The sequence below is a fragment of the Pyrus communis genome, chromosome 6 (assembly GCF_041283825.1).
Source record: "Pyrus communis isolate YQ-2024b chromosome 6, ASM4128382v1, whole genome shotgun sequence".
Classification (NCBI taxonomy): domain Eukaryota; kingdom Viridiplantae; phylum Streptophyta; class Magnoliopsida; order Rosales; family Rosaceae; genus Pyrus; species Pyrus communis.
In genome coordinates this window covers 794068-807218 of record NC_142570.1, presented here as the reverse complement: position 1 = coordinate 807218, position 13151 = coordinate 794068, and the positions used below count along the sequence as shown (strand labels likewise).

Sequence of the window (13151 nt, the reverse complement as noted above, 5' to 3'; positions counted from 1 at the left end):
AGGATGCAAAAGTTCACGTTGCTTCGAGAGCAATGCGATACAGATTTTCCAATTTTTTATTATTTGCTTAGATAAACAAAAGTAATGCCTGTTTAACGTGGCATTTCCAGGTTTCCTTTACTGCAGTACAGGTGTCATCACTTATCAGAGACCAAATCATGACGACCATCAGATCATGCACGCCGGTGAGGGGCCAAGGCCAGCGAGTTCACCAGTGGTCGCGGAGAGATCCTACACCGGATAAACTCAAGATTTTGTCCTGATAAGTTGCTATTTTTCTCTTGTATCCATTTTATACTTCGCAATCGATAAGAGATATTACCGAGTAATTGCCGATATTATCCCCCTTCTCTATTTTGTCCAAATGTGTGGGTATCCATAGAGGATTAGGATTCTCTCTATCGTTTCATCATCTACCATCTTCTTTTTTCATATTCTTTATTTTGTCTTTCTCTTTTTATAAAAAATTAATGTAAGATGTTGACATAATTTAACCGTGACAGTTCAAATAAGAAAAAAAAAGAAAGAATCCTACTTCATCCATAGCCTGGGCCCTCTCGTATTCTTTGTGCCATTATTTAGGACATGCCCTTGTGCCGGTCCCTTAAATAGGAGGCTACATAGGGATGCATCATTGTTAGGTCACTAGCTCGTGGGTCCAAAACTGGTGAAACCACCAAGTAAAATTCCTTTCTCCTCTGGGACGTGAAGATACGGGCACTCCGTTCTGCAATTCTCAACAGTATCAGTGTATCACAGCTGCACATGGGAAAGGTAGGATTAGTCGCACTCAGGGAAGCGTACGCCAGCTCAATGTTGTGTACCCAAAAGAATAATTAGTCGCTAATTAGGTTCTCTGTAATCGCTTATACAATCTAAATCAATCCAGTAATTCATCGATGTGGGCTCGGGGCACTCCAACACAATCAGAAGACAAAAACTCGGGCAGAGGGGCCAACCACATCATCTATAAGGCACATGTTACCAAAAATAAGGTATTTCCATTTTCCACTATTTTGATCCGACCCGAGCTCACATTGTTAATAAAAATTCTCTTAATTAAGCAACTCTACTAAATGTCTTATGTAGTTGACACATGAATTGTGGCCCCAAATGTAGTTGTGCATCCTCAACCAATATTTTCATTCTCTGTATTTGGGGTAGGATTAGGGCTCCAAATGGACCATTCTAAAGGAATATGATCATCATGTCTGAATTCCTTCTATCTGAATCCTCCTAATCCTTCAATCGTGTATGTTCTATTTAACATCAATTAGCCAAGAATTAATTCAACTTTATCTACCTATTCATTCCATATTATTCTCCCTTCTCACTCTATATCCGACTTTCTTCTCTCTCAATTTGGATGATTTGGTTCCATTTTTGGACAACCGAAGGCTGGAAGACGACGGTGTGGGCTTGGTAGGTTGGCAATGAGAGCTAGCACATGTCGAATAACGTAGATAATTGAAGGATCCAGATAAAAAGAATCCGAAGAGAATCCCAATCCCATTCCAAATAATCACAATTCACATAAACTTTTAGTTTGATGTTTTCTTTGTTTAAATGATAGTAATACAGTTAGACATTTAGAGGTACGTCATATCTGAGTCCTCATGCCCATGAGAGGAGGGAGGACCACGAGTCTTGTGGCCACTAGTGTCGGCAGCTTTTCCTTTTAGGACATTACCTGCAAAAGTGCTTCCCAAGCCTTTTGCTTGGCCACTTAAACTATGAGACCAATAAATGCTCAAAGATCAAACCCTAGTGTATGGTATAGCACCCCCACTTCCAAGGGTCTAATACTTCACTTGATTGATCTAGCACATCAGTTAGGGAGATTTTTTAGTGTGCACATAACACGAGATGGTACACCACATATAATTATATAATTAGAAGAATACTTTAAAAAAAAAAATCAAATTTGCATCACTTATATAATAACACGTGGCATACACTTCGTGTTATAAACACATTAAAAAATCTCTCCATCGTCTAAAAGTCTTTTATAGGTATATGTGCCCTAATGACGTATTTACTAACTCATAATGAAAAACATCTTGAATGAGAATGAAACCTGATTGTTCAAGTTTAAGATAAATATTAATTCTCATGTTGATCTTTTATTTAATTGTTTAGGTGTGATTTGCTTAATTTCAACGTGAAATCCACTTACTCTTTTATTTCTTTTGTATTAGGAAATTTATGTATAGCATAAATTAGGTTATTTCACATGTACATGATACGTATACGTTACATTCCAACCTTCAACTAATTAAATTGTATAGAGTAACCTTGAAATAGGTAAAGGACATAGGGCCACTGGTCATAATATAGAAACTTGAAGAGACTCGTTTGATAACCAATTTTTAAAGAATAATACTTGGCTATTCATATAAATGATTTATAAATGTTCGTGTTTATCATTAGAATCGTTCATATTGTAAATCATTCTATAAATATTGCCTCTGCAAAAAAAACAATTAAATTTAAAGTCATTTAGTCATCAAACAGTATAAAAACAGATGAACGAAATTGATAAAAGTATTATGAACCGTTTATGTATTTGTTATAACAGATTGACTGAACGATCTTAGTTTTAATTTATTTTTTACAAAGATGATATTTACAGAGTGATTTAACGATTCTGATTATAAGTACAAAACTCTATAATTCAAAAATGAAATTTTTTTAATTAAAAGTTTTTACCTATACTTAAGTAGTCAAGTATTGTTCGAAAAAAAAAAAATATAATGAAGATTAAAATATTAAAAAAGACAAAGCACCTCCAATGCCCCAAACATTAATGATTTGAAACGCAATCTAAACTTCCAGTTAAATTAAAAATCCCATCCATCACCATCTCTCCCTCTCTCTCTCTCTCTCTCGATCGACGCTTTAGATTGCACATAAATAAAGCTTCAAATTTCAAACAAGAAGAATATCAGAATCCAAATTTGCCATCCCAATTTTCCCGAGAAACAAACAGAAAATCCTCTCTCCAGAAGCAAGCACCAGAAGCAGAAAGAGCCAAAAAAATGCTAGATCCGAGAAATGACTTGCTGCCGCCGCCCTCCTCCCCCACCAACTCCTCCGTCTCCTCCTCCGATCTCGACACCGAGGTAACCCATTCCCCCATTTCTCTCACCAATTTCGTCAATTTCTTAATTTCGATTTTATAAATTTGTGAAATTTTGAATCGCAGTCTACAGGCTCGTTCTTTCACGATCGGAGCACGACGTTGGGAACCCTTATGGGAGTGAGTTTCCCCTCCATCACCTTCAGAGCTCCGAGCCAGAACCACCGCGACCCCCAAGCCGGAAACATCAACAACATTGGCAGTACCAGCGGAAGCAGCTCCAGGAAGACGAAAAAGCCGAAAAAGAAGAGTGTCGCCGCTTCGTCGGCGGTGGGTGTGGTGGCGGAGCGGCGGAGGAGGTGGTGGCGGCTTTGCCGTGACGACTGCACCAAGCCGGCTTCGCTCGGGGAGTTTCTTGAGGTGGAGAGGCGGTTCGGAGACGCTGCGTTTTATAATACGGCTGCGGAGCTTGAAGGCGTCATGGTGGACCAGCCAAGAAATGGACGGCTGTTGTTCGCCGACGGGAGGGTTCTTCCGCCGCCGAATGTGGATGATGGGATTGCGAATGCATCGACGGCTGGAGTTCTCTCTAGATTGCCGGTTTCACTCACTGCCATCTGTAGTGGCGGTGTAGCATAATTCTGCTCCCGCTTTTTTCTTTTTCTTTTTTCTCTCCTCTGTCTTTTGGTCTTTTTATCGCTGTTTAATGACATCAGCATTTGAGTTTATTTATTTTTTATGTGGAAACTAATGGAAAACAAAAACAAAAACAATAATGTTTATGCATCTTGGATTCTTGATGCGTATATGATCCTCACCGATCTCTCTCCTCCTAATTTTTAACATTTTAACTCAATAGCACTATTGTTTGTTCAAAAAGAAAAAGGCAATAGGCAAAACCACAGCACGAACAAAGCTAGTTAAGATTCAAGTGTCTTGACCGATCCAATGCCATCCAAAGTGGCATTGGCACATGGACATCGAAAGAAGCAACCACTTGAAATGCTGAACCGACCGACCCGTGTGAAAAACTTCTATGCTAGTCGAGAATAACGACTTTGTTATGAAAGAGCAGGCAAACTACGACCATTCCTTTATGAGTGGCTTTAGGAGATTAAGGTCCCCCCCTTATATTCTCCCTCCATTTGCATAGGTCAGCTGCCAACGTCTCTGTGGAGATATCTAGACCGTCACCGCAATAAAACTTCATATGCCATTGCCTTTTTCTTTTTAATTGTCTTTTGTTATCCTACGTTATCCATCCACGTCACGATTTAGAAGCTAAATTTCTTACAACAATATTTTCAAACTAATCTTGTAAAGAAAAGGATTGTGGTTAACTTTGGACAAAGTCACAAAAATCAACCACCACTTCATAATAATATATTCAGTTTTGGTAGGTTGGTTTGGCTTTTCTTGGTTCCTTCCTGTATCCCTATCTCACATGGAATTATGGGACTCAACATCTCCTCTGCTAATAGAAGACAAACTTGTGTAAGTGTCTTGAGTTTCGATCATATCACGACATTTCTTTCAAAATCATGACACTCTTTACATTTTGATTTAATCGAACTCTATCTATTCTTTATTTCATATGAGATTTGTCATAGCCAGACAACCGTTTGAATAAAAGTCTCAGCCCAAAGTATTCAGTAATTACCAAATCATTAAAGATTTTCAACAGTTAAAGAAGAAATAAAACAAAATGAGACAATTCTTTCAACTATTTTTGGTCAAATAATATAATTTCATGTAGCAGTTAATTAGAAAAAAAAAAGGGAATATTTTTGTTAATAATCTCACCATTCTATTTACTATCGTGAGATGAATTTAAATTTTAGAATCTGCGTAGCGGATAGACATAAATCTCAAAATTTAAACTCATCTAACAATAATAAACAAAATGATGAACATTACTATTACTTGAATGAGATGAACAAAAATGCACCCGGAAAAAATAAAAAAAAGATATACTTTGCAGCTTTCAGCATTTCAATGCGATAAACAATGATTTCTTCTTACACTCTTGATTATATAAAATTTAGACGTTAGGAGTCTAATAAACTAATAATACATATATCAAATTTACAAAATGTTTTAGTGAATAATATACTGCAAATAAACAATATTATTAATCAGTGTCGCCATCATGGAATCTAAAACGAAAAGCATTCTTAATTTGTTAGTTGGTTTGTTTCATCACTTTCCAGCTTTAGGAATGGTGGAAGGCAAAAGGAAGACAACTAATCTAATCCCAACCATAATTGATTAGATATATTAACATATTTTATTCACAATAAACAGCTAATTGATGTTGCATGGACCATCCAGATTTTCTTACACGATTAAGAATGGCTTAGGGCTCGTTTGAAAGCAATTTTAAAATAACTAAAAACGTTTTTAAAGGAAATATTGTTGAGTTTCAAAAGTACTAGATGTGACATCTCACATCGTCCAGGAGAATGATTCTTATATGTATATTCTCATCAAGGGGAATGATTCTTATATGTATATTCTTATCCCTACCTAGCACGAGGCCTTTTGGGAGCTCATTGGCTTCGGGTTCTATGGGAACTCTGAAATTAAGCGAGTAGCGCACGAGGTCACTCCCAGGATGAGTGACCTATTGGGAAGTTCTCGTGTGAGTTCCCAGAAACAAAACCGTGAGGGCGTGGTCGGGGCTCAAAGCGGACAATATCGTGCTACGGTGGTGGAGCGGGCCTGGGAAGTGGTCCCCCCGGGCCAGGATGTGACAATTTGGTATCAGAGCCTAACCCTGGTCGCGTGTGTGCCGACGAGGACGTCGAGCCCCTAAGGGGGATGGATTGTGACATCCCACATCGCCTAGGGGAATGATCCTTATATGTATATTCTCATCCTTACCTAGCACGAGACCTTTTGAGAGTTCACTGACTTCGAGTTCCATGAGAACTCTGAAGTTAAACGAGTAGCACGAGAGCACTCCCAGGATGGGTGACCCATTGGGAAGTTCTCGTGTGAGTTCCCAAAAACAAAACCGTGAAGGCGTGGTCGGTGCCTAAAGTGGACAGTATCATGCTACAGTGGTGGAGCGGGCCCAGGAAGTGGTCCCCCAGGGCTGGGATGTGACACTTGAAGTGTGATATGCTTCTTGTAGTGTTTTTTCATGATTCACTTACATTTTGACTAAGGATTGATTTTAAAAATATTTTCACCAAAAGCACTTTTAGTTATTTTAAAATTATTTTTACCAAAAACACTTTTAATCATTTTAAAATCACTTCTAAATGAATCATAAACTAGCAAATGCATCAAAAACCAAATCTAAACGTACAAGCGAAACTTTCTCGCATTTAAGCTAGCTCATGAAGTTAGTTAGATATTTAATTACTTCTAAATTTAATTCTGGAAAAAAAAAATTAAATCAAAATGTACGTAATTAATCAAAATTTATTACAAATGAAGAGGATGTCAATGCGTACAAGGAGTTTCATCAATGGTTTCTAATGCAGGCTTCCATGATCTTTGCTTTGAGTACCTCTCCAATAATACTACTGGCTCTGAATTATGGCTTGAATTAACACTAATAATTACATGATCTTCATCGCAATCCGATCTCTTGGATTCCGAAAGATTAAACATGCGAAAATCTCCGAAAACCGGAAAAATCCTGCTGAAATTGTTGAAGCCTCTACTGTTCTTGAGTGCCTTTGAAGCCCTGTAAGTTAGGGAGCTGAGTTCTTCGTGTGTTAGCACTGAGTAGAGGAGGTCCATGGGGAGGAGGAAGTAAAACCGCCGTCTTTCGAGCGGTTTGTCGGCAGTGAGGCCGTGGATTCTGTTGCCAACTTTGAGGGTGGTAGACTCACACAAAAACTGGCCTGGATTCTCTACCATTAGCTCTGCTGCTTTTACTTGCCTTGTGAAAACTTCCATTCTTCCATCCAGAAATAGGACTTTTGTTGCTCCTCTTGGACTGCTTGAGCATATGATCAATGGAGCACAAGAAACTGCTGCATTTCCCATCAGAAGAGGCAAATGGTAGGTCTACTCTTTGGAGGAGGGGAAAGAGAGAGAGAGAGAGAGAGAGGGGAAGGAGGGAGAGATGGATGGGGCTTTGGAAGAGTCTGTTTGAACGAGTATATATAAATGAAATTGTGCATGCATGAATATGATAGTGGTTGATTGACAGAGTGGGAGAGAAATTAGATGGATTTGTCGTCTACCTAGATGCATGTCACTTGGTTACACACAAAGCATCCAAGTTTCATACTCCCACCATGTGAACTTTGAATAGCATGGCTACGAAGGATTGGAGGTTCTTCCTTATAAAACTCTTTAATTATATGTTATTTATCAATAATGTGTTGATATCATTGAAATTAATAAGGTGGTCCGGAAGGGTAATCAGAACCCTTAATTCTTTGAGGTAACCACTTCCCAATCAGTCTCTTTATATGTTATTTATCAATAATGTGTTGGTATCGTTGACATTAACAAGGTGGTCCGGAAGGATGATCAGAACCCTTAATTCTTTGAGGTAACCACTTCCCAATCGGCCAATATCAACTTCCTTAATCTTGATCTAGAAAGGCGCCAATCAACCGCCAATCCACAAAAGAACTCCAAAATATATCAACTTATTATCAGTAAGTTTTTGCCAATATCAATTTTTCAAAAAAAGAACTTTTAAAACTTGATATCATTTTGTGGTTTTTTTCACAGTGAGCGGAATCGAACCCTAATCAATACTTTAAAAGCATGGAAAGCCAATGGCTAGGTGAGTGAGGCTAGCATGTCCTCTCTAATTACAATAGTGTATTTTAAATGTATAGGATTTCAATAGGATTTTTATGAATTTATCAGTAGGGAGGGCACATGGTGAAGCATGGAGCAATTGGTTGGGTAATGTACAAACTGCTCACTTAAGGACACCACCAAACGAATGATTGGACATGGTTACCTACCATTGGTCCATTTCTTTGATATTATTCCTGCAACAGCCTCACCTACTCTATGTATACAAATACATACAAATACACGCATATATATCAGAAAAAATATTTTAAAAATGTTCGTTTACAGGTGACTAAAGAATACATGGATACTCATTCTTGAATTTGACGTCAGTGGTAAACGGATGTGCTTAAAATGGTTTAATCTCAACTCTCGATATCAAATTCAATGATGCACGTCCACAAAATCTCGATCATTAGGTAACCATGAAAACGAGACTCGTATAAATATAATAGTAGAGAGAGAAGGAAGAAATGTATATATGTGTAGTGTGTACCTATATTTGGACGAAGTGAGAGAGGGATATCTGGGCAGAGAAGTGGTGACAAGGTCAAATCTTTTGCTAGTTATGCAATCACTATCCAGTGCTAGCTAAGGCTGATAAGCTAGCTGCTAGCAATGCACAATATTCCCCAATACATGTTACTGATGATTTTGGAGCTATTATCTAATCTCGGAAAAGGATCATCGGCCGGATCCTTTTTCTTTTCTAGGGATCCTAAGGATCCAATGATCTCATCCATTCATCGTATATTGTGCGATCAGTTTTCGTTAGTTACTATTCATATCCGGCGAAGATCCTTTTCCTCTAATCTCAACCGTATGATTAGTTGGTTGGTAAACCTTAAGCTTAATTAGTTTCCTAAATTGGTCTAAAGTATAGCAGTTTGATCTTGGTAGAAGCTTAATCAAGTATCAAGTGAGTCCAAAAACCAATTAACTGTACTAAATCTTTTGGAGGGATTATATTAGAAATGGGACAGCCTTTTTTGTTGTAAGCTTATTGCTTAATTGGATTGCTAATTAAATGATTATGAAGCAAATCTTGATTAATATTTCATATCGTAATTATTTAATCAAGGAGTAACCTACTCTTTGTCTTACTAAAGAAAGCCTTAATGTGTTGCCCAATCTCATACCATGGGGAAGTGAAAGTTATTACTTGTCCTTTCTCCGGGTGAGAAAGAGACTTACAACCTGGTTTATTTCCGAACGGAAAGGGTTTCTCTCTGGATATCTTCCATCAAATTCACCCAATCAATCGATCTGGACCATTGAAATTTGATCCAACGTGAAGGCCCCTTTGTTTTTAGTTGTTGGATCAAATTTTAAGAGTTCGGATTGATTGATTGGGTGGATTTGGTGAAAGGGATCCGGAGAGGATCCCTTCCCTTTCCAAACGTCTTCTCTCACACACACATTTGTTTTTTTTGACAAACCTTATACACATGAAAGTTCTCATTTCATCTCCCACTTTTTTTTTGTTTTTTTTGTTTTTTTTGCACTTTACCTTAGTGTAGATAATATCGTTTGTTAAAAAAAAAATCAATAGCTAGAAAAATATAATTGAGCATATAAAGTGAAAAAGAAAATGCAAAAATCATTGCTCTTAATCTAATTTGTGTTCAATCACATATGAGTCTGGAGATGAAGAGAAAGAGGTGTGCACTCCAAACAAATTCACGCACTTGGTGACATGGAAGCTTAATATTTCTCATGATGACTTAGTATAGAAACGTCTCGACAGCGTAATATGTAAATATATAAAATTTTTGTATTTATGTCTCATTCGATCCTAATTGAAATTAAGCAACTCCAAATATCGTCCTCCCTTGAAAAAAATAGTCGTTGATCTTTTAAGAGGTGGGACCCTGCAAAGACAAAATTACTGTATCAGACTTGAGGGTGGAAGGAAGCGCTGAATACCAGTCATCTGCAATCCATTAACGGTAATCCTTGAGTACATTCTGCTGCTCCCTCCCTCTCTCTCTACCAGGTACTCTCTCTCTCTAAAAGATATCTCCTTTCATCAAATATGTGCCTAATTTACAAATAAAAGCAATCGGATTTTGGTTTAGTTCATGCGTTTACTGCTCAAATTAATTATAATTCTCCCTATTTTTTGTTGGGTTTGTTTTATTTTTTGTGGTAATGCGAAGAAAATCGCAGGATGGCATCTCTCCCACTTGGAAATACTCCAAGTTGTACTTTAGCATGTGAAAGAAGACCAATTTCTCTTCTGGGTATTTCGGCTCTGCCATTGATGCAATTGAAGGTCAGAGCTTTTCATGGTTTGGTGAGAGGTCAGTTGCTGCTGCTAGCCTTTCTTGAATGTTTTTTTTTTTAGCTTCAGCTACTTGGGTTCGCTCCGAAAGATTTCCCGTTCGATTTTCGGGTCTAAATGTTTTTATAGACCTTTCTGATTGTATTTGTGCGAAATTTCCATTGGTTTACGGAGAAATCGACAGCTCTTGTATTGGTTAGTTCTAATAGAATGTGGGGGGTTTTTGCTTTTCATTTGAATGACACCGATTCTTTATGAAGCGTATTGTTTCTTGCTTCGTCAAATACAACAACAACGAAGCCTTATCCACTAAGTGAGGTTGGCTGTATGAATCCTAGCGGCAAGTGCAATGGTGTTCTAGGATTCATACAATAATATCTGAATGATTGACCGATTTAGGCATTTTGGAAACTCCTATGTTACCTTAAGATGTGACATTGTTTGAATGTTCTATTTTTTACCATATGTTTTCGTATACTAGGATATCAATGAGGGTTCTACTTGATTGAAAGGGATTGCGTACAAATTATATCATTTGCTTATACAAACCGGACATTTAGCTGATATTACTACGTTTATACTGAATTCGTCAGGAAAAGTCGTGATTCACAGCTTATATAGAAATGAAACATCCCTTTTATGTGGAGAAGGATCCAATAGCATCAACCACATAATTCCAAAAAAGGCGATCTTAACCATTCCCAGATGTAGCAGTTCCTCGGACTCTAATGGAAGCGAAGATGACTCCTCTGATCAGGCCAAGGCATGTACGAGCAACTACTGATCAATGATTTGTTCTGTATTCTATTTTTCTGTAACATGAATCCAAGTTTATCCCACTGGCATCTCTTGTCAGCATCAGCTGATGTCCTAAGATGTATCAACAATCTAAAATGTTGGTTACTTACCAAGCAGAAGGTTGATTGTCTGGCATACGGTTCTTGCTTCTCGCATAGATTACAGATTTTAATCCCGCATGCACAAGGAGTTAGTATGACCAGTTTATTTCATATAGCCGGTCCTTTTAGTCAGTGGGATTGGGGTGTTTGGGATAGAGATATGTGAAGTCTTGTTCAACACTCGGTCATGTTGACAGGGAAAGAAAGATGTTTAATTACATACCTTTTTTCTTTTGTGTTTTAACAGAAGAAACCATTTGGATACTCAAGAAAGGATGTTTTATTGATTGGAGTAGGAGTAACTGCTATCGGGATCGGCTTGAAAGGTGGATTAGAGGTACTTTATTCTCTTGTTTAATCGTTTCATAAAGTTTCTATCCTTGATAGCTTCCTTTTCTTTTTTAGCTAGCTCATTTTCCAGTCGTGTAACTATTCTTGCTATGATGCTTTATGCAGTTTGCTGGAGTTGATCCTTTACAAGCAGGAAACGTCGTTCAGCTGGTGCTGGTGTTGGGCCTGACTATTGGATGGATTTCCACTTATATTTTTCGTGTTTCAAATAAGGAAATGACGTACGCACAACAAATACGCGATTATGAAAGCAAAGTCATGGAGGTAACTGTTTTATTATAATCTCTTGTATCTACTTATCTATTATAATTCTACCAAATTCTGTTTTAGTATACCTGTTTCTCTCTCTCTCTACAACAACAACAACCAAGCCTTATCCTACTACGTGGGGTGGGCTGTATGAATCTTAGAATGTCATTGCGCTCGTTTTATAAAACATTAATGAGTTTCGGAACCCTGTTACATTGAACCCCATAGGTAACGAGCTTCCTGTTAACGGCCAGTATTGATGCTGCTATGTTGCGATAGCTTTTGAGATTGAGAGTTAAGTGCGCTGATGTGAGTTGCTTGAGACGTTTGCGGGATATTATGCAGCATACTTCCCGGAAGTTTCTTAGATTTTTCGGTTTCACTGTACTTTTACTGAAGTTTGAAGTTTCTAACTTTCTCTATTAACCATATACGTTTCCCTAACTCCCGAATGGGGTAAAATTGTGGATATGCAGAAAAGGTTAGAGGGCCTAACAGAAGCAGAGTTAGAAGCATTGCTTGAACAAGTTGAGGAAGAGAAGAGGCGCCTCGGCGAGCAGCAGGTCAAGTAAAAAGGTTCTATACACCTTCGATCATAATTTAAAGCCTTCATGAAATGATTGTGTGTGTATATATACTCAGATAAAACACAATGGGCAACGTGATAGATTCGTTTTGTACTTTACATTCCCAGTAGTAGTAGTTCGTCGGCCTCTAATGGCAGCGAAGATGACTCCTCTGTAATTTAAGTCATGTATATTTGTGAGGTTTCCTTTCGCTTTTCGTTGACTATGGATCTCGGTGCTAGATAACTCTTAACCGACTAAGTTACAAGTTTCATACAAATTCATATGTTATTTTAATTTGTTTAGGTACCTAGATTAAGCAAACAATATTACAAAATTTATTTCCACACGACATGTCTTAAGTCAATTCATAGCGCTGGTGAATACGATGATGCTCAGGGAAGGCTGAAATGTCTTTATAAGCTTTCCTGGCCCTCGGAATAGTGGACTGCCTAGGCGACTGCATTGCAACCGCCATGATGAAGCCACAAGTTGGGCCTCGGCATGTGACATACCACATGCTACCATAGTTAACACCATTGAGAAATTATGAGAATATAATTGACGAAACATGATTATTTGCAGTTACTTAATCTGCTAAGAAAGGTGCAACTTACGAATCCATTGTTACTTAGAAGTTTTTAAGCATGGTGGTCACGTAGCTGGATACCAATCTAAACCTTCATGGTCAAGCGAACGCCTAACAAGTGACGAGAGTTTTTGAATAGAAAAAGACAAAATCTATTAAACCACACTAATCGATGTAGAGAAGAGTCGAAGTCAGGTGCAATTAGAATAACACACTGCTCTAACTAATTAATCTAACTAACGTATGTAGCACATAACTAGAGTTTATCCAATTGAAAGAAGAAAACATTCCTCCATGATCCATCCATATATTACAAATTTACAACATAATCTGGCATTTTGAAACAATGCTAAATTTCTCC

At 37.8% G+C, this 13151-nt stretch overlaps 3 protein-coding genes across 6 annotated transcripts; 2 read left to right on the top strand and 1 right to left on the bottom strand.

The window, feature by feature from the left end:
- The first annotated feature begins 2750 nt into the window (after positions 1 to 2750).
- On the top strand, positions 2751 to 3896 carry LOC137711461 (uncharacterized protein At3g17950). Its single transcript, XM_068450707.2, has 2 exons — positions 2751 to 3122; positions 3206 to 3896. Exons 1-2 carry the CDS (start codon positions 3039 to 3041, stop codon positions 3716 to 3718), a joined length of 597 nt encoding a protein of 198 aa, XP_068306808.1. The 5' UTR covers positions 2751 to 3038; the 3' UTR covers positions 3719 to 3896.
- A 2581-nt stretch (positions 3897 to 6477) lies between these two features.
- Positions 6478 to 7145, bottom strand: LOC137710253 (uncharacterized). The gene has a single exon (XM_068449183.2). It carries the CDS (start codon positions 7079 to 7081, stop codon positions 6530 to 6532), a length of 552 nt encoding a protein of 183 aa, XP_068305284.2. The 5' UTR covers positions 7082 to 7145; the 3' UTR covers positions 6478 to 6529.
- A 2557-nt stretch (positions 7146 to 9702) lies between these two features.
- LOC137711066 (uncharacterized) lies at positions 9703 to 12481 on the top strand. 4 transcript variants are annotated; one of them, XM_088695295.1, is made up of 7 exons: positions 9711 to 9848; positions 10022 to 10155; positions 10730 to 10899; positions 11283 to 11372; positions 11492 to 11650; positions 11864 to 11944; positions 12112 to 12246. In XM_088695295.1, the coding sequence occupies exons 2-6, from the start codon at positions 10023 to 10025 to the stop codon at positions 11912 to 11914; spliced, it is 603 nt and encodes a 200-aa protein (XP_088551421.1). In that variant the 5' UTR covers positions 9711 to 9848; position 10022; the 3' UTR covers positions 11915 to 11944; positions 12112 to 12246. The 4 variants fall into 4 exon arrangements, with proteins under 4 accessions (XP_068306369.2, XP_088551421.1, XP_088551420.1 ...); XM_088695294.1 differs by having other exon boundaries at positions 9724 to 9848; positions 10012 to 10155; XM_068450268.2 differs by lacking the exon at positions 11864 to 11944 and having other exon boundaries at positions 9703 to 9848; positions 12112 to 12481.
- Positions 12482 to 13151: the final 670 nt, after the last annotated feature.

What these genes read in the sequence shown, in the direction of transcription:
- LOC137711066 (XM_068450268.2), top strand. Translation starts at nt 10,023, where the DNA reads ATGGCATCTCTCCCACTTGGAAATACTCCAAGTTGTACTTTAGCATGT. An exon ending in ACTCCTCTGATCAGGCCAAG is followed by an intron (nt 10,900 to 11,282) that starts GCATGTACGAGC and finishes GTGTTTTAACAG; the next exon opens with AAGAAACCATTTGGATACTC. An exon ending in GCTTGAAAGGTGGATTAGAG is followed by an intron (nt 11,373 to 11,491) that starts GTACTTTATTCT and finishes TGCTTTATGCAG; the next exon opens with TTTGCTGGAGTTGATCCTTT.
- LOC137711461 (XM_068450707.2), top strand. Translation starts at nt 3,039, where the DNA reads ATGCTAGATCCGAGAAATGACTTGCTGCCGCCGCCCTCCTCCCCCACC. An exon ending in CCTCCGATCTCGACACCGAG is followed by an intron (nt 3,123 to 3,205) that starts GTAACCCATTCC and finishes TTTGAATCGCAG; the next exon opens with TCTACAGGCTCGTTCTTTCA.
- LOC137710253 (XM_068449183.2), bottom strand. Translation starts at nt 7,081, where the DNA reads ATGGGAAATGCAGCAGTTTCTTGTGCTCCATTGATCATATGCTCAAGC.